The sequence below is a fragment of the Microcaecilia unicolor genome, chromosome 5, assembly GCF_901765095.1.
Source record: "Microcaecilia unicolor chromosome 5, aMicUni1.1, whole genome shotgun sequence".
NCBI classification, from domain to species: domain Eukaryota; kingdom Metazoa; phylum Chordata; class Amphibia; order Gymnophiona; family Siphonopidae; genus Microcaecilia; species Microcaecilia unicolor.
This window is the reverse complement of record NC_044035.1, coordinates 253,680,558-253,700,142: the sequence shown is the minus strand read 5'-3', so window position 1 is coordinate 253,700,142 and position 19,585 is coordinate 253,680,558. Positions and strand designations below refer to the sequence as shown.

Here is a 19,585-nt window from a genome sequence, read left to right as displayed (position 1 = left end):
ATATTATACCGGCAGATCTTATAGTTAATTTTGAAAGGGAAACAGCACAGTAGTTTCTCTTTTGAGTTCAAATCTATTTTTTTTTTAATGATGATAGATAATAAGCATATAAGAAACAACTGCAAACAGAGCTGCAGTGTTCCGATTTGTAAAGCACAGTAAGAACACAGCATAGCACGAGTTTCATACATAGAACTTAAGTATAATTAAAACTGCTACTGAGAAATCATATGCATTCAACATACCAGGGAAGGACCAGATGATAGATGTAAAAGGAGAGACTTGTAGCCAGCAAAACATGATATAACAGAGAGTAGAGACAAAGAAACAAAAAATAAGGAAGAAAGGGACACTATCGCATTGTTTTCAGTGCAAGGCCCGGGGGCCAGTGGCAGCCCCTGGAGACCTCTGGGTCTACCCCCATCTTCATTATGTTTTTTTTCTACTACTGTCTGCCCTCTACCCAAGTTCAGGACAAAAAGAGGGAAGTGAATGGTAAGAAGAGTCGGGGTCCGGCATCTGCAGTGAAGGCGAGCAGGCACAGCACTTCAACGTGCGGGTGCGTTCCCTTCTGTCTCAGCTGTGCCTCTGGTCCCGCCCTTCCGGAAACATGAAATGAGGGCGGGACCAGAGGCACAGCTGAGACAGAAGGGAACGCACCCGCATGTTGAAGCGCCGTGCCTACTCGCCTTCACTGCAGACGCCGGACCCCGATGTAAGACTTTTTAAATTGTGACCGGCACTTAGGAAGGCGAGGGGCAGGCGGAGGACAGGTCATGCTTGCACTTGGAAGGGAGAGAGAGGGGAGTGAGGCGCGGGGGTCTTGGAGGAGGGGGGGCAGGGAACTCGGAGGGAGGGGGTCGAGCGAGCCTGCAACTGGGTGTGGAGTGGAGGAGTGGCCTAGTGGTTAGGGTGGTCAACTTTGGTCCTGGGGAATTGAGGAACTGAGTTCGATTCCCACTTCAGGCACAGGCAGCTCCTTGTGACTCAGGGCAAGTCACTTAACCCTCCATTGCCCCATGTAAGCCGCATTGAGCCTGCCATGAGTGGGAAAGTGCGGGGTACAAATGTAACAAAAAAAAAAAAGGGACGCATTGCCCTTGTTTGCGGGTTGAGTCCTTGGTGCCTCGTGCTTGAGAGCATCGTGGTTTCCCAGGCAACACAGTGACATCACCGGAAGGCTTCAGACACTACGAACCGAGGCTTCAACTTCCTGGGAGCCAGCTTCAGAACGTTGGAGGTGCAAATTATTATAGTAGATATTTCCATTCTTCCAACATACTCTGTCTATGAGTTTCTTCTTCCCAGATCACTTGTACCCTTCTTGTTTACATGCATAATATATTTGTTAAAAAAAAAAGTGGCTGTCATATGACCTGAAGCATTGACAATCCTACAGAGGGTGTGTAAATCAGGCTCATGTACAAGGGTTTGGAATTGCATGGACTGTGATCATATTCAGTGCTGCAACTGTACCCATTTATAGCATTGTGAAAATGACAAAGAATATGCATGTTGTAATTCTGCAAAAGTCACAAGGTGGGAGTCAACCCTGACGTGACCAGAATTATATATATCTTTAGCTGTCCAGGTAGGCCAGAAGAAAGGCTTGCCACTGATCCTAAATGACTTATTGTTCTATATTGGAAACAGGTGTGTGTAACTCCATTTGATTACCAACATGCTATCTAACTGATGGTGAGTGCTTTACAAGAGGCTAGCAAAAGCAAATTTTGCCCCACCTGAGATGGCAAAATAGAGTATATCAGATGAGATGGAGGGGGTCATCCCTACTGAATGGCGTTTGCATTAGCTAAGTTGTAGGCAATTTGCTTTTCTCTTGTGCTTGCGTATGTGAAATTATCTGTATAAAAAACTTTGAAAACTGGCCTCCAAAAGTCTTGGATTTGGATTATAGATTTGATTACTCGGTTTTGAAATCTGAGCTCAGGCCAGATGCATATAGATCTTGTTGATGACCTATATGTTTTAGTTACAATAAAAAAAATGAATGCTTATTTTAAGAGTTAAAACGTTTTTTTTGTCTCCTCAAAAACATCCAGAAAAAGGTCCCACAATTTTTAACTATGTTTAGTAACTTGCCTCATTATCCATCTTTCACCTTGAGCGTGGTTCCGAAAGATCCTGTTCCCTCATTTATTGATCAACGGTGGAGAGGGCGGGAGGTACGTCTAACAGCTCTCCAGCATCTGGCAGGGTAAGTGTCATGTATTTTGCTTTTTTTAAAAGAAAGGGGTTCAGCCTAATTCAGATTTGAATCTCATACCCTAGTGCAATATGGAAATGTGTGTAGCTTCGAAACCATCACAGGGCCAGTGAAACAAGGATGTGTTAAATAGATTATAATAAGTAACTGGAGCCCTTGAGAAGCCATGAATATACAAAAGGATGATCTCACTTTTACACAATGGCCTTAATCAAAAGCATGCCATATAGAAACATAATTATTTGACATTACGTGGTTTTATAATCAGTGTGTGAACAGAAGGTAAGTGATACAGAATAGATAATACCTTGCTGGGAAGTTAAGCAACATAGAAGATTAGACTCCACAGTCATTTAGTGAAGTTAGAGCTTTAACATCTGTCCCAGAGGGTGTATGTTTCTGAAGTAATCATGTACACACTAATAACCTATATTACTGAGGTAACAGAAAATTTCATACCAAAGAATGCCACTCGGTGAAACTATGTAAAAACTTAGACACAACCTACAATAAAAATACTAGTTGAAGCTAAGCTTATATTTAAAGGCAGGTTTTAGAAAGAATGCTCAAATAAAAATTGAGACGTCCAGTTTGAAATACATCAATTTTGGCTCGATTTTAGGAAAGGATATGCCAAAGTAGAGCCTTTTCTAAAATACATTCAAAAATGGACATGTATATGCTGGCTACAAGCAGCGGTAGCACCAATTTGTAATTGTCAATGTCTAAAATATCAAGTGTCTACACAGCAATATATATGTGTGTTTATTGGTACTTCAGTCACCAATACTAAAAAAAAAAATTTCCCCACTTATAAGTAGCTCATCAACAATTAAACACTATAGGGTCCTTGTACCAAGCTATGGTAAAAAGAGTCCTGCGGTAGCGCCGGGGCCCGTTTTTGCTGCACGCAAGGGCCCTTTTTACTGCAGTGGGTAAAAAGTCCCTAAAAAAGACACGGCCATGCAGTAAGATTACTCTTACCATGTGGCCATGCGGGGAGGAGCACTAACCGCCACCCACTGAGGTGTCGGTAAGGGCTTCCCCAGCAACCCGGTAGTAACTGGGCAGCACCGATTACCGCGGGGTTAGCGCTGCGCTGGAAATTATGGAGGTATTTTTTATAGTGCCGGAAATGGCGCGTGCTCAAGGCGGAACTATTGCCGGCAGTTGCGTTGGGCTGGTGGTAGTTCTGGATTGCTGCAAATGAAAATTTATATTTCTAAATCCTAACAATGTGAATTTTTAGATCTGCAAGAGTAGCACTGTTTTGTGAACTGGAATTAATGTATCAAAAAGTGGACTGATGACAAATATAGGCATTGATACCAGAGTGAAAGTTTAACTCAGTATTATCCACCTTCTGAAGGTCCATATAAAAAGATAGTGTTTAATTGTTGATGAGCTACTTGTAACTGGGGAAACTTTTTTTAGTATTGGTGACTGATATCCTTTCCTAGTTAAAAAAAAAAATTGACCATATATTTTTCGCACATTTGTGTTGCTATTTCAGAACATACATGTATATTCAGTGGCATAGCTAGGACGGTATGGACCCCAGGCGGAAAAATTGAGTTGGTATAAATGGTGTTATAGGGGTCCCAAGGTAGTGGGGACCGATTTGGGGGGGGGGGGGGGGGCAAGAGGATGCATATTTCCCAAAGCTGACATATTACAATTAATAAATTCAGAAAAAAAAAATATTTTTCCTACCTTTGTTATCGGAGCACTGCTTTGTTCCTAGTATCTCTCTTCTGCTTTTCTCTGTTTTTTTCTTAATTCTCTCCAGGGTCTTTTTGACATTTCTTCTCTCTTATCCAGCATTCGTCTTTTCTGTATATCCCTATCTGTTCACCATTTCCTCTTTGTGTCCCTGTCTCTATCCTCCCCCCCATGTTCAATATCTCTTCTCTCTGCCCCTATCTTACTCTGTCCAGCATCCTCCTCTGCGTCCTTATCCCTCCCCTTATGTACAGTATTGCCCCTCTGGTCCCTGTCCCTATGTTCCCTCCACCACCAGCATCTGTTCTGTGATCCTGTTGCTCCCCATGTCCAACTTTCTTCCTATCTGTTCCCTTCCTCCTGCATTCCCCACCCTCTGTGATTTGGCATCTCTCTCTCTCTCGCCCTCTGTTGGTCCAGCATCTCTCCCCAGTCCAGTCTCTCTCTGTCTCTTCTCTCTGCTCCCCCCCCCAGTCCAGAATCTGCCCCCTCACTTCCCCCTCCCCTTTACTCCAGGTCTCTCTCTTTTTCCCTCTGCCCTCTCTAAGTCCAACTTCTCTCCCCCCTGCCATTCCACCTACTAGTTTGGCCTCTCTCCCTTCCTGTCTCCTCCTTCCCTCCACCCCTACCTCCCCACGTGGGTCCAGCATTGCTCCAGTTTCCTCCACACGCTGCAGCAGATTGTGGCAGAAAGTGCACTGAAAACTGCCTCTCTGGCTGGCAGAGCCTTTCCTCTGCCACATCTTGCCCATAGGAAGTTGCATCAAAGAGGCTGGAGAGGCAACTTTCAGTGTGCGCACTGCCGCCAACTGCTGCAGCATGTGGAGGACTGGTGGGGGGAAGGGGTGAGTAAGGCAAGGCGCTACATTGGGCGACCCTGGGTATTTTGTCGGGCTTGCTCAATAGTAGCTACATCCCAGTGTGTATTTGCCAGCACATACACTTGTATGTCTGCCATTTTAGAAACATACACATCTGTTTCCCCAGGCTGTCACAGAGCCCAGTATTATTGCCAGTATTGCTTTGGGGGGGGGGGGGGGGGGGGGGGAAGTACTGAGGAATTAAGGAGGCAACCACCCCTAATCCCTCAACAGAGCGCTACGCAAAGTGAACTCCTTAACATAGGTGCAAATCCCAATGTTGATCTCAAGGGACATGTATGTTTTAGCCCTACCCAGATCATGCCTCTTTGGAATATGCACTTATTTGCAATTTGGACATATCCTGTCTTTATAAAGTTGGGATTTAGACATGTGTGCCGTTTTATGCATGTTCAGATCATGAATAGGGCTTCTAAAATGACCACCTGTATGCTTCGGATTAATTTTATTTATTTTTTTCTGGACTCTTTTTTTAGATTTCCACCCTCATCTCAAATCCAGGATTTGCAAAAAGTTGAAATTGAAGGACGGGATCGCTATAAGTTTTTTGATCGGTAGGATAAGAACTTTGCATTCTTGGCAATATTAGCATATCATCTATGTTATTTAAATGTTCTGTTCCTATAAAGGTATTTTATTTGTATTATGGTGACATCGTGCGTATTATACATATCATATGAATGTTCTTCCATGCTGCCTGTTATGGTATCATTCATATTCTGTTTACATTTATCATATTTCTGTTATAAGATAGTACTGTTAAATGTTTGTATTTTCTGATAATGTTTCACATTAGTCATATTACTAGGATTTTCTTTGCCCTATTGTTTGTATTTATGTGTATTTTTGTTTATTTTACTATTGTTTATACTGTTAACAAAATTGTAATAAAGCCCAATAAATGTACATACTTAGCATCTCCACCAGACCAGTTCAGTGGGTTAATGTTTTCAGAGCTCGACGAGAGAGAGGGATAAGATTAAAGCTTGAAAGAGGAAGAAGCATTTCAAGGCTTTGGATACAAGAGGGAGGAGATTGTGATTTGATTTAGATGGCCAGTTTTGGCCAAGGCTGAGTGCCTAAATCTAGATGGCAAAATTTTGACCACCTTCATTAAGTGAATTTCCTTAACTTCATGCTAGACTAGTCCAGACCAGTAGGTTATACTCCCTAACAGCGATGGAGGCAGAGAATGCTTTCAGTGACACCACAGCCACTCTATAAGGATATAAAGTGAGGTGACGAAGCATTTTTCATATATATTGGGTAAAGGAGGAAGGTCAGATGTGGAATTATGAGACTCAAAGGTGCTGATGGCAGATGTCAGGAAAGTGTTGAGGGAAAAGCAGAAATGCTAAAAGAATACTTTTGTTTGGTGTTCACAGCAGAAACCCTGGAGAGGTCTGCAGATGATTGTCAAAGATGTATATGGAGCATAGGCGTAGTTTGACTGTTTCATTTGGGGGGGCAAAGAATGGGCGGAGCATATTAGCATATCATTTGCATATATACATATGCAAATGAATATGCTAATGTGGAGGAAGGAATTGAATTTACAGGCAAAATATCACAGATCACATTTCAAAAAGCTGACACATTTCAATTAATAAATTATGAATAAAATACTTTTATCTACCTTTTGTTGTCTGATCATTTAGTTTTTCTATTCGCTTTGGTCCCAGTGTCTTCTGTTTTATTCAGTGTCTTCTTTCCAGTAGGCTTCCCTCTGCTCCCCACCCCTCGCAGTCCCATCCATCTCTTGCTCCTTCCTTCTGCTCCCCACCCCTCGCAGTCCCATCCATCTCCTGCTCCTTCCCTCTGCTTCCCACCCCTCCCAGTCCCATCCATCTCCTGCTCCTTCCCTCTGCTTCCCACCCCTCCCAGTCCCATCCATCTCTTGCTCCTTCCCTCTGCTTCCCACCCCTCCCAGTCCCATTCATCTCCTGCTCCTTCCCTCTGCTCCCCACCCCTCCCAGTCCCATCCATCTCCTGCTCCTTCCCTCTGCTTCCCACCCCTCCCAGTCCCATCCATCTCTTGCTCCTTCCCTCTGCTTCCCACCCCTCCCAGTCATCTCCTGCTCCTTCCCTCTGCTTCCCACCCCTCCCAGTCCCATCCATCTCTTGCTCCTTCCCTCTGCTTCCCACCCCTCCCAGTCCCATCCATCTCCTGCTCCTTCCCTCTGCTTCCCACCCCTCCCAGTCCCATCCATCTGTTGCTCCTTCCCTCTGCTCCCCACCCCTCCCAGTCCCATCCATCTTCCCTCTGCTCCCCCCCCCCCCGCGAGGTCCAAGATGGTGACTCCGTTTACCCCCTCTCTTCCTCCCTCCCTCCCTCCGGTGCAGGCAACAGTCTTCAGCTTTTTCAGCGTTCCTGGCAGCGGTAGCGATGTACACGCTGCCTTCGGTCTGCCCCGGAAGTCTTCTCTTCAAGTTCCTGTTCCCACCTATGCGGGAACAGGAACTTGAAGAGAAGGCTTCAGGGCAGACCGAAGGCAGCGTGTACATCGCTACCGCTGCCAGGAACGCTGAAAAAGCTGAAGACTGTTGCCTGCGGCGGAGGGAGGGAGGGAGGAAGAGAGAGGGGTAGACGGACACGCTCCTCTCCGTCCGCTACTCCGCTTGGCTTCCCTGCCCTCTCTGTCTGCGTCCCGCCTTCCTCTGACGTCAGAGGAAGGCGGGACGCAGACAGAGAGCAGGGAAGCCAAGCGGACGGAGAGGAGCGCGTGCGTGCATGTGTTTTTTTTTTTTTTTTTTTTTAAACTAATGGCGCGGCGGCGCCTCATCGTCGTTTGGGGGGGCATTGCCCCCCTCGCCCCCCCCAGTCTACGCCTATGATATGGAGATGACGTAGATACAAAATTGTTCAGTGAAGATAGTATTTATGAACAACTTACAAAACTGAGGGAGCTCAGAAAGGTATTGGCAGGTCCTCTAAACGATGTGTGTAATAGATCTTTAGAAACTGGGGATATTCTGTAGGTTTGGAGAAAGGCTGATGTGGTCTGTTTTCACAAAGAGAAGAGATGAGAAACTACAGGCTGGGAAGTTTAACCTCGGTGGTGGGAAAGCTAATGGAGATGCTGCTGAAGGAAAGGATGGCGAACTTTCTATAATCCAGTAGGATGCAGGATCCAAGGCAACATGGCTTCACCAAAGGTAGCTCATGCCAAGAAAATCTGATTGATTCCTTTGACTGGGTGACAGAAGAACTGTATTGAAGACATGCACTGGATCTGTTCTACTTAGATTTCAGAAAAGTCTTTGATACTGTTCTTCATAGGAAGCTCATGGATAAGTACATAAGTAATGCCACACTGGGTAAAGACCAGGGGTCCATCGAGCCCAGCATCCTGTCCACGACAGTGGCCAATCCAGGCCAAGGGCACCTGGCAAGCTTCCCATATGTACAAACATTCTATACATGTTATTCCCGGGATTGTGGATTTTTCCCAAGTCCATCTAGTAGCGGTTTATGGACTTGTCCTTTAGGAAACAGTCTAACCCCTTTTTAAACTCTGCCAAGCTAACCGCCTTTATCACGTTCTCCGGCAACGAATTCCAGAGTTTAATTACGCGTTGGGTGAAGAAACATTTTCTCCGATTTGTTTTAAATTTACTACACTGTAGTTTCATCGCATGCCCCCTAGTCCTAGTATTTTTGGAAAGCGTGAACAGACGCTTCACATCCACCTGTTCCACTCCACTCATTATTTTATATACCTTTATCATGTCTCCCCTCAGCCGTCTCTTCTCCAAGCTGAAAAGCCCTAGTCCCCTTAGTCTTTCTTCATAGGGAAGTCGTCCCATCCCTGTTATCATTTTAGTCGCCCTTCGCTGCACCTTTTCCAATTCCACTATATCTTTCTTGAGATGCAGCGACCAGAATTGAACACAATACTCAAGGTGCGGTCGCACCATGGAGCGATATAACGGCATTATAACATCCTCACACCTGTTTTCCATACCTTTCCTAATAATACCCAACATTCTGTTCGCTTTCCAAGCCGCAGCAGCACACTGAGCAGAAGGTTTCAGTGTATTATCGACGACGACACCCAGATCCCTTTCTTGGTCTGTAACTCCTAACGTGGAACCTTGCATGACGTAGCTATAATTCGGGTTCTTTTTTCCCCATATGCATCACCTTGCACTTGCTCACATTAAACGTCATCTGCCATTTAGCCGCCCAGTCTCCCAGTCTCGTAAGGTCCTTCTGTAATTTTTCACAATCCTGTTGCGAGTTAACGACTTTGAATAACTTTGTGTCATCAGCAAATTTAATTACCTCGCTAGTTACTCCCATCTCTAAATTATTTATAAATATATTAAAAAGCAGCGGTCCTAGCACAGACCCCTGAGGAACCCCACTAACTACCCTTCTCCATTGTGAATACTGCCCATTTAACCCCACTCTCTGTTTCCTATCCTTCAACCAGTTTTTAATCCACAATAGGACGTTTCCTCCTATCCCATGACCCTCCAATTTCCTTTGTAGCCTTTCATGAGGTACCTTGGCAAACGCCTTTTGAAAATCCAGATACACAATATCAACTGGCTCCCCTTTGTCCACATGTTTGTTTACTCCTTCAAAGAATTGAAGTAAATTGGTCAGGCAGGATTGAGGATGGGATCCAAAGTGGTTAACAGGATCAAAACGTGGTTAACTGAAAGGCGACATAGGGTGGTGGTAAATGGAATTCGCTCAGAAGAAAGACATGTGAGCAGTGGAGTGTCTTAAAGATCCACCCTGGGGCTGATTATGTTCAATATTTTTGTGAGTAATATTGGTGAAGGTTTAGAAGGAAATGTATGCCTTTTTGTGGATGACACCTCAAGAGGAGTGGAAAGTATGAAAAGTGATCTTCAGAAATTAGAAATGTGGGTGAATGTTTGGCAGTTACACTTTGATGTGAAGACAGGCAAAGTGATACTGCTGGGGTGCAGAAACCCAAAAGAGCTATATTTAATAGGAGGTGAAAGGCTGATATGCACGGACCAGGAAAAGGACCTTGAGTTGATAAGTTTCTGGGGATCTCAAAGTGGTGAAGTAATGTGATAAGGGAGTGGCCAAGGCCAGAAGGATGCTTGACTGCATAGAGGGGGGCATAAACCTCAAAAAGAAGGAGGTGATAATGCTCCTCACTTGGAGTACTGTGTTCAGCTTTGGAGGCTGTATCTTGCCAAAGACATAAAAAGATTCAAAAGTGGTTCAGAAGAAAGCAGCCAAAATGACATTGGGTCTCTTCCATAAGCTGTATGAGAAGAGACTTGATTATGTATATCCTGAGGACTGGAGGGGAGAGGAGAGCTATGATACAAATTCTTAAATATTTGAAAGATATAAATGAGATATAAAAAAACTTTTCCAAAAACAGAGACTATAGTAGAGTACATGTAATGAAGCTGTGTGGAAGGATACTGAAGAGCAACATCAGGAAATATGTTTTCATGGAAAGGGTGATGGATGCCTCGAATGCTGTTCCATAGGAGGCGGTGGGGATGAAGATGGTGACAAACTTCCAAAAGTCATGGTGTACACACAGAGGATCCCTATATTGGAAGAGGATAGAAAAAAAATATTTCCACTCAAGTAAAGTATAACTGACTCTTAAAGTAATTATAGAGAGCATGGAGGAGGTAACCTGCATGGAGCAGCAAGTATAACCCTAACAACAAGGGAGGGGGAGGGCAACCATAGCCACCTTTCTGGGCAGACTGGATGGACCATACTGGTCTATATCTGCATTTACTGTGTTACTATGTTAAAGCTTGAGAAAGGAAAAAATATTTCAAGTTTCTGGGCACCAGAGCGAGGAGATTGTATCATGGTTGAGTTGGTAAAGTTTAGATGGCTATTTTCAGTCAGGCTGAGTGTCTAATTCTAGGTGGTCAAATTTTGTCCGCATACATTAATCTAAGTGATTTTCCTTATCCTCCTGCTAGACCATTCCAGAGCAGTGGGTTATGATCCAACTAGCAGATGGATCATGGAGGTAGAAAACACTGACTTTCAGCGACATCACAGCCACCCTATAAGAATTACTGCAGACCTGAAAACTCCAGTATTTCTGTGCCTCCAGGAGATGGTACATCTCCTACCTGAGGCTCCCACCTGCGGATACAGGCTTCCTCCTCTGGGTTCTTTTAGGGCCAGTTCAAGAGTTCTCTGCTCTTTCATGGAGCTCAAAAGCCCTGCAAGGGGGTGATACCTCAGCAGGGGATGGAAAGCCTTACCAGTGATGGGCAGTGGGCTCATTCTGAGGGGCTGCAGGTAGGTTGTCAGCTCACTATCTTTGCCTCAGAGTTAGACCACTGAGTTCTGGAGGTTGTACACCAGGAGTACACTCTAGAATTAGCTGAATTCCTGCCCGATGCCTTCTTAAGAACATAAGAATAGCCATACTGGGTCAGACCAATGGTCCATTTAGCCCAGTATCCTGCTTCCAACCGTGGCCAATCCAGGTCACAAGTACCTGGCAGAAACCCAAATAGCAACATTCAATGCCACCAATCCCAGGGCAAGCAGTGGTTTCCTCCATGTCTATCTCAATAACAGACTGTGGACTTTTCCTCCAGGAATTTGTCCAGACCTTTTTTTTTTAATCCAGATATGCTAACTGCTGTTACCACGTCCTCCGGTGATGAGTTCCAGAGCTTAACTATTTTTTGAGTGAAAAAATATTTCCTCTATTTGTTTTAAAAGTATTTCCATATAATTTCATTGAATGTCCCATAATCTTTATACTCTTTGAAAGATGGAAAAATTGATTCACTTTTACCCTTCATGGCCTCTCCTTGCAGCACTCTGGCCAAGAGGCAAGCCATTATTGTCACCTTGACACATCTTATACAACTCGGGGTGATAGTGCCTTTACCACTGGCTAAAGTCGGTACTCCATTTACTTCATAATTCCCAAGAAAGGGGGCATGTTTCACCTTATCCTGAACCTCCGTGGAGTGAATGCAGCCCTTTGAGTGCTGAGATTCTGCATGGAAGCCTTGTAGTTTTCAATCACCGTGGTCCATCAGGGCGAGCTTCTCACATCTCTGGACTTGACGGAAGCATACTTGCATATTCTGATTCATCTACATCATCTTAAGTAGAGAGGTGTGGTAACCGTGTTAGTCCACTCTTAAAGGTTATCAGTAGAAATCAAACAAAATAAAACATGGAAAAGAAAATAAGTTGATACCTTTTTTTATGGAAGCCTTGTAGTTTTCAATCACCGTGGTCCATCAGGGTGAGCTTCTCACATCTCTGGACTTGACGGAAGCATACTTGCATATTCTGATTCATCTACATCATCTTAAGTAGAGAGGTGTGGTAGCCGTGTTAGTCCACTCTTAAAGGTTATCAGTAGAAATCAAACAAAATAAAACATGGAAAAGAAAATAAGTTGATACCTTTTTTATTGGACATAACTTAATACATTTCTTGATTAGCTTTCGAAGGTTGCCCTTCTTCCTCAGATCGGAAATAAGCAAATGAGGTAGCAGATAGTATATATGAGAGAAACATCAAATCATTACTTTGACTGTCTGACAGAGTGGGAGGGTGGGGGTATGCATGGGGACATCAAAGCATTTCATTGATATTCTAACAGAATGGGTGTTGGTAGGTGAGAGGAGGGTAATAAACAGAGAAATAGAGAAATACAGCTTTATGTTTTATAATGAGTTAGAAACCCACCTTCGCACCAGGCAGGCAAGTCACCAGGTGATCCTCACGACCACCAGCCACCCAGCTATCTACATGCCTAATGATTGAGTCGCCAACTACAATAGCAGTCCTAACTTTTCCCCTGTGGGCTGTAATCGGAGACATATCCTCGGTGCGAGAGGATAGTACATCCTCTGGTGGGCAGGTCCTAGGTACAGGAGTACCCGGCTGGAGGTGGGACCTCTCTACCACATCCCTGTAGGTCTCATCTATGTACTGTTCTATCTCCCTCATCTCTACCAAGTCTTGAACTCTAGCCTCGAGAGAATGGACCTTCTCTCTGAGAGCTAGGAGTTCTTTGCACCGGGCACACACATATGACTTCACACCAAGTGGGAGATAATCATACCTCTGACACTCAGTGCAAAAGACTGGGTAGTACCCCTCTTGCTGCTGGATTACTGACTCCATCTCATTAATATATGAATATCTAAATATGTTAAAACAAGCTACAAAATCATCTCATCATCTCTTTCTTCACCATCTCTTTTTTTTCTCCCTCCTTCCTCTCGGCTCTCAACATTCTACATTTCCTTCCTTCCATTCACCCCGCTCCTTTTTTACCTGAGTACATCTCGCCTTCGTCGCTGTCATCATACCTCTCCTACTCTTCTCCGCACTCTCTTGCTCCTTCTCCTGCTCTCCGCTGGGGACATTAATCCCAATCCTGGTCCCCCACATCAGCTCTCATCCTATTTGCGCAGGTCACACCATGATATCTCCAATCGAATTTCTGTTCTTCTCCTCCCCCCTTCTTCTCTACCTTTCTCTTGTGCTCTATGGAACGCCCGCTCTGTCTGTAACAAACTTTCCTACATCCACGACCTCTTTATCTCTTGTACCCTCCATCTGCTCGCCCTAACTAAAACCTGGCCATACCCTGAAGACTCTGCCTCAGTCGCGGCCCTATGCCACGGAGGTTACCTTTTTTCCCCATACTCCACTCCTGGCTGGCCATGGAGTTGGTGTCGGGTTACTACTTTCTCCCTCTTGTAGATTTCAACCCCTTCTTCCACCTCAGTCTCACTGCTTCTCTTCCTTCGAAGTCCACTCCATCCGTCTATTCGCTCCTCTGCCTCTCCGAGTAGCAGTCATTTATCGACCCCCTGATAAATCCCTTTCTTCCTTTCTCACTGACTGGCTTCGATGCCTGGCTTTCCTTCTTTCTTGAACCTTCATCTCCCTCCCTCATTCTTGGGGACTTTAACATTCATGCTAATGATCCCACTGACTCCTATGCTTCTCAGTTTCTCGCCTTAACATCCTCCTTCAATCTTCAACTGTGCTCCACTGCCCCTACTCACCAGAATGGCCATTGTCTTGATCTTATCCTCCTCTCAAACTGTTCACTCTCCAGTTTCTATGCCTCAACTCTTCCCCTCTCTGACCGTCACCTGATAACCTTCACACTTAAACACCCTCCTCCCCAGCCCCGCCCAATCCTAACCAACACATTCAGGAATCTTCAGGCCATTGACCCTTCTGCTCTGTACTCCAGTGTCTCAAATCTCTTCTGTACCGCTATATCATCCAAGTCCGTCAATGAGGCTGTCTCTTCCTATAATACTATTCTCTCATCTGCTCTGGATACTCTTGCTCCTCCCATTCCCCGTTCTGTAAAACGTACCAAACCCCAGCTCTGGCTGACCTCTACAATCTGCTACCTACGCTTCTGTTCTCGCTCTGCTGAACGCCCCTGACTAAAATCTCGTGCCCATGCTGACTTCATACATTTAAAATTCTTGCTGACCTCCTTCCAGTCTGCTCTTCTACTTGCCAAACAGGACTATTACATCCAGTTGACAAATTCTCTTGGCTCAAACCCTCGACGTCTCTCTGCCACACTGAACTCTCTCCTCAAAGTGCCTTCTCCTTCAACTCCCCCTTCACTTTCTCCCCAGACTCTGGCTGAGTACTTTCATGACAAAGTTCATAAGATTAAACTTGAAATCGCATCCAGATCACCTCCACCCCTCCTTCCCCCAGACCACTCTCTCAATCCTTCAACCCCTGCCTCCTTTTCTTCCTTTTCTGAAATCACTGAAGAGGAAACTACACAGCTTCTTTCCTCCTCAAAACTAACTACCTGCTCCACTGACCCTATTCCCACTCATCTGCTCAACACTATCTCTCCCACTGTCCTCCCGTTCATCTGTCATATCCTCAATCTTTCACTCTCCACTGCGACTGTTCCTGATGCCTTCAAACATGCCATAGTCACACCACTCCTAAAAAAAACCTTCATTGGACCCTACCTGTCCCTTCACCTATCACCCCATCTCCCTCCTCCCTTTCCTATCCAAGTTACTTGAATGTGCTGTTCACCGTTGTTGCCTCGACTTTATTTCATCTCAAGCTATTCTTGATCCACTTCAGTCTGGCTTCCGCCCCCTTCATTCAACTGAAACCGCTTACTAAAGTCTCTAATGGACCTGTTCATGGCCAAATCCAAAGTGCTCTACTCTATCCTCATCCTTGTCGATCTATCTGCTGTTTTTGACACTGTCGATCATAACCTACTCCTTGGCACGTTGTCCTCACTTGGATTTCAGGGCTCTGCTCATTCCTGGTTTTCTTCTTATCTCTCACAGCGTACTTTTAGTGTATACTCTGGTGGATCCTCCTCTTCTTCTATCCCACTGTCAGTGGGTATACCTCGGCGATCCGTCCTGAGACCTCTTCTTTTCTCCATCTATACTTCCTCCCTTGGTGCTCTGATCTCATCCCATGTTTTTTAGTATCATCTTTATGCTGACAACTCCCAGCTCTACCTCTCCGCACCAGAAATCTCGGCAGGAATCCAGGCCTGTCTGACATTCCTACCTGGATGTCTCACCGCCACCTGAAACTAAACATGACCAAGACTGAGCTTCTTATCTTTCCACCTAAACCAACCTCTCCCCTTCCCCTATTCTCTATTTCTGTGGATAGCACGCTTATCCTTCCTGTCTCATCTGCTCGTAACCTTGGGGTCATCTTCGACTCCTCTCTCTCCTTCTCTGCTCATATTCAGCAGACTGCTAAAACCTGTTGTTTCTTTCTCTATAATATCACCAAAATTCGCCCCTTCCTTTCTGAACACGCTACCAGAACCCTCATCCACACTCTTATCACCTCTCGCCTGGACTACTGCAACTTGCTTCTCACAGGCCTCCCACTTAGCCATCTCTCTCCTCTTCAATCAGTTCAAAACTCTGCTGCAAGACTAATATTCCGCCAAACCCGCTATGCTCATATTAGCCCTCTCCTCAAATCGCTTCAATGGCTCCCTATCCGTTTCTGCATACAGTTCAAACTCCTCCTATTCACTTATAAATGCATTCACTCTACAGCCCCTCAGTACCTCTCCACTCTCATCTCTCCCTACAGTCCTCCCCGGGAACTGGTAAATCTCTCTTAACTGCTTAACTCCTCCACCGCTAACTCCAGACTCCGTTCCTTTTATCTTGCTGCACCATATGCCTGGAATAGACTTCTTGAGCCGGTGCGTCATGCTCCATCTCTGGCCGCCTTCAAATCCAAGCTAAAAGCCCACCTTTTTGATGCTGCTTTTAACTCCTACCCTTTTCACCTGTCCAAAACCCTTATCTTCTCTTCCCCTCTTTAATAGTCCATTATCCCTTATTTGTCCCGTCTGTCTGTCTGTCCTAATTAGATTGTAATTAGTCCAGGCGTATCATTTTCTGGGCATACCTAGAGTACCTTTTTTGATACAGCACTTGACTGACTCACTGTGAGGTAATCACTGCACAGCAGGAGGCGGGTTGGGCTCTGAATAGGGAGACACACAGACCAGGATCATTTCGGCTGTAGCATTCCATATGCTGGACCTGAACCAAAATACTGCTAAGTGATTTCTGATTATTTTATTCTAATTTCTCAACTTTTTTTGGTTATAGGTTTAGCTACCTGATATTCTCTTTAATTTAATGCTTATTGCTTAATTAATTTGTCCTGTGAATCTGTATTGTGTTGATTTCTCTGTCTTCTAACCCTGCCCCCCTCCCAAAAAGACAAAAATAAAAATAATACCCTCTTTCCTTTCCTGCCTAGCTCTGATAGAGGATAGGCTTTTCTAACTGCTTCTGGTCCTGTAGCATTCTAACTTTGTGAAAAGGTTCTTCCAGTCAGTCCTAGGCAAAGCTGCAAACTTAGTCTCCCAGCTGGTTATAAATTTGCATTTTACATTGATGAAACTGCTATAATTATTGGGAATATTTAGATTTATTTACTAAAGGAAAGTTATATTCTAGTGGAATTTGAAAGTTAAATCAACTGAAAATTATTTGATCAGACTGTATCATTTTTTGGGCATACCTAGAGAACTTTTTTTGATACAGCACTTGGCTGACTCACTGGGAATTATCGTGGCAAACGAATCTCATTGAATTCTTTGACTGGGTGACGGGAGAATTGAATCATGGACGTGCTATAGATGTAATCTACTTAGATTTCAGCAAAGATTTTGACACGGTTCCCCACAGGAGGCTCTTGAATAAACTTGACAGGCTGAAGATAGGACCCGACGTGGTGAACTGAATTAGGAATTGGTTGACGGACAGACGCCAGAGGGTGGTGGTCAATGGAATTCACTCGGATGAGGGAAAGGTGAGTAGTAGAGTGGCTCAGGGATCAGTGCTGGGGCCGATTCTGTTCAATATATTTGTGAGTGACATTGCCGAAGGGTTAGAAGGTAAAGTTTGCCTTTTTGCGGATGATATTAAGATTTGTAACAGAGTGGACACCCATGAGGGAGTGGAAAACATGAAAAAGGATCTGCAGAAGCTAGAAGAATGGTCTAAGGTTTGGCAATTAAAATTCAATGTGAAGAAATGCAAAGTAATGCACTTAAGGAGTAGAAATCCACGGGAGACGTATGTGTTAGGTGGTGAGAGTCTGATATGTACAGACGGGGAGAGGGATCTTGGGGTGATAGTATCTGAGGATCTGAAGGCGATGAAACAGTGTGACAAGGCGGTGGCCGTAGCCAGAAGGTTGCTAGGCTGTATAGAGAAAGGTTTGACCAGCAGAAGAAAGGAGGTGTTGATGCCCCTGTATAAATCGTTGGCGAGGCCCCACCTGGAGTATTGTGTTCAGTTTTGGAGGCTGTATCTTGCTAAGGATGTAAAAAGAATTGAAGCGGTGCAAAGAAAAGCTACAAAAATGGTATGGGGTTTGCGTTACAAGACGTATGAGGAGAGACTTGCTGACCTGAACATGTATACCCTGGAGGAAAGGAGAAACAGGGGTGATATTTATTTATTTAGTGCATTTTTACTCCACCTTTTCCCACAGGATGCGGACTCAAAGTGGCTTACATTAGACTGGAAAGGCGAGTGCCAGACCAGCGGAATACAAATACAATATGTAAACAAATAAGTAAACAAAGTAGGCAGAGAGAAGAAAGCAAAAAGAATAGAAATTAAGGAGTCCAAAATTAGGTCTTGACTCGCTGAGACACATGAAGGTAGATAATCAGATCTCTTCATCTGGCCACACACGTTTAAAACAGCTGATGTAATATAGACGTTCAAATATTTGAAAGGTATTAATCCGCAAACGAACCTTTTCCAGAGATGGGAAGGTGGTAGAACTAGAGGACATGAATTGAGATCGAAGGGGGGCAGACTCAAGAAAAATGTCAGGACGTATTTTTTCACGGAGAGAGTGGTGGATACTTGGAATGCCCTCCCGCGGTAGGTGGTGGAGATGAAAACGGTAACGGAATTCAAAAATGCGTGGGATAAACATAAAGGAATCCTGTTCAGAAGGAATGGATCCTCAGAAGCTTAGAGGAGATTGGGTGGCAGAGCCGGTGGTGGGGGCGGGGCTAGTGCTGGGCAGACTTCTACAGTCTGTGCCCTGAAAATGGCAGATACAAATCAAGGTCAGGTATACACATAAAGTAGCACATATGAGTTTATCTTGTTGGGCAGACTGGATGGACCATACAGGTCTTTCTCTGTCATCATCTACTGTGTTACTATGTAAGCTCTCTTGAGCAGGGACTGTCTCTTCATGTTCAACTGTAAAGTGCTGCGTATGTTTGGTGGCGCTATAGAAATGATAAGTAGTAGTAGGGACAAATGAAAGTTCTTTTTGTAAAAGATGTGTCTGTCTGCCAGTCAAAGCAATTGAGGATAAATGTATAACTCCCTCATCTAAAGAAATTAGTTTTCTGTAATTGCCTCTCCCCTGCCCTCTCCCTCACCCTCTTCCTCTTATTTGAAAGGTGGCGCTCTCTCTTTCACTTTGCTGCCCCCCTTTCAAAAGGTCTTCCATTAAAAAACTTTTGTTTCTCTCTTGAGGCGTAACAAAATCCAAAAGGGGATCAAAAACTTCTTCTGAGTTACTCCTGGCTCTTTTTGTAGTATGATTGATGTTTTCATGATGATGTGACCAAATGACATCTAAATTGTCTATTAGATTTAAATGATACTTAGGGGGTCTTTTACTAAAACTTAGCTCGAGTTATCTGCAGCAGGGCCCATTTTATTCCTATGAGCCTGCCTCATCTCTTTTGACCTTGTATTTGACTGTTTTTAATTCTTTTTAAAACGCTCCAAATTGTTGTCATAATCATTTAAAAGAATGTCAAAACAAAAATCACACCTGTTCAATTCATTTAGTTGGTGGTCTAAGTCTTATCTTGTCTGTTCCACTTTAGTCTTAGATTTATTTATCAATAAAATCATTGAATCAAGAGCACATTGTTTAATATAGCATTTCATTTAACCCTGTTGTATTTCAACAGGGTCTTATAGTGCATTTAGGGGTCCTTTTACTAAGCAGCGGGAAAAAGGACCCTGCTGTAGTGGCAGGGGCCGTTTTTCCCACATGCCAGGACCCTTTTTACCACAACGGGTAAAAAGCCCCTAAATAAAATAGCCATGCAGTAAGATAACTCTTACCATGTGGCCATGCGGTGGGGAGCACATACTGCCACCCATTGAGGTGTTGATAAGAGCTTCCACGGTAACCGGGTGCGATGCGGTGATGCCTGATTACTGCCGGGTTAGCGCTGCACTATAAAAA

The 19,585-nt window shown here is 44.4% G+C and overlaps 1 protein-coding gene across 1 annotated transcript in view; it reads left to right on the top strand.

Annotated features, from left to right (window-relative positions):
- MAATS1 (MYCBP associated and testis expressed 1) overlaps window positions 1–19,585 on the top strand; it is a 171,385-nt gene that overhangs the window by 11,307 nt on the left and 140,493 nt on the right. The window contains exons 3-4 of the mRNA XM_030203997.1: window positions 2,064–2,218; window positions 5,307–5,384. Coding sequence (XP_030059857.1) covers window positions 2,064–2,218; window positions 5,307–5,384 — 233 coding nt within the window. The remainder of the gene's footprint in view (window positions 1–2,063; window positions 2,219–5,306; window positions 5,385–19,585) is intronic.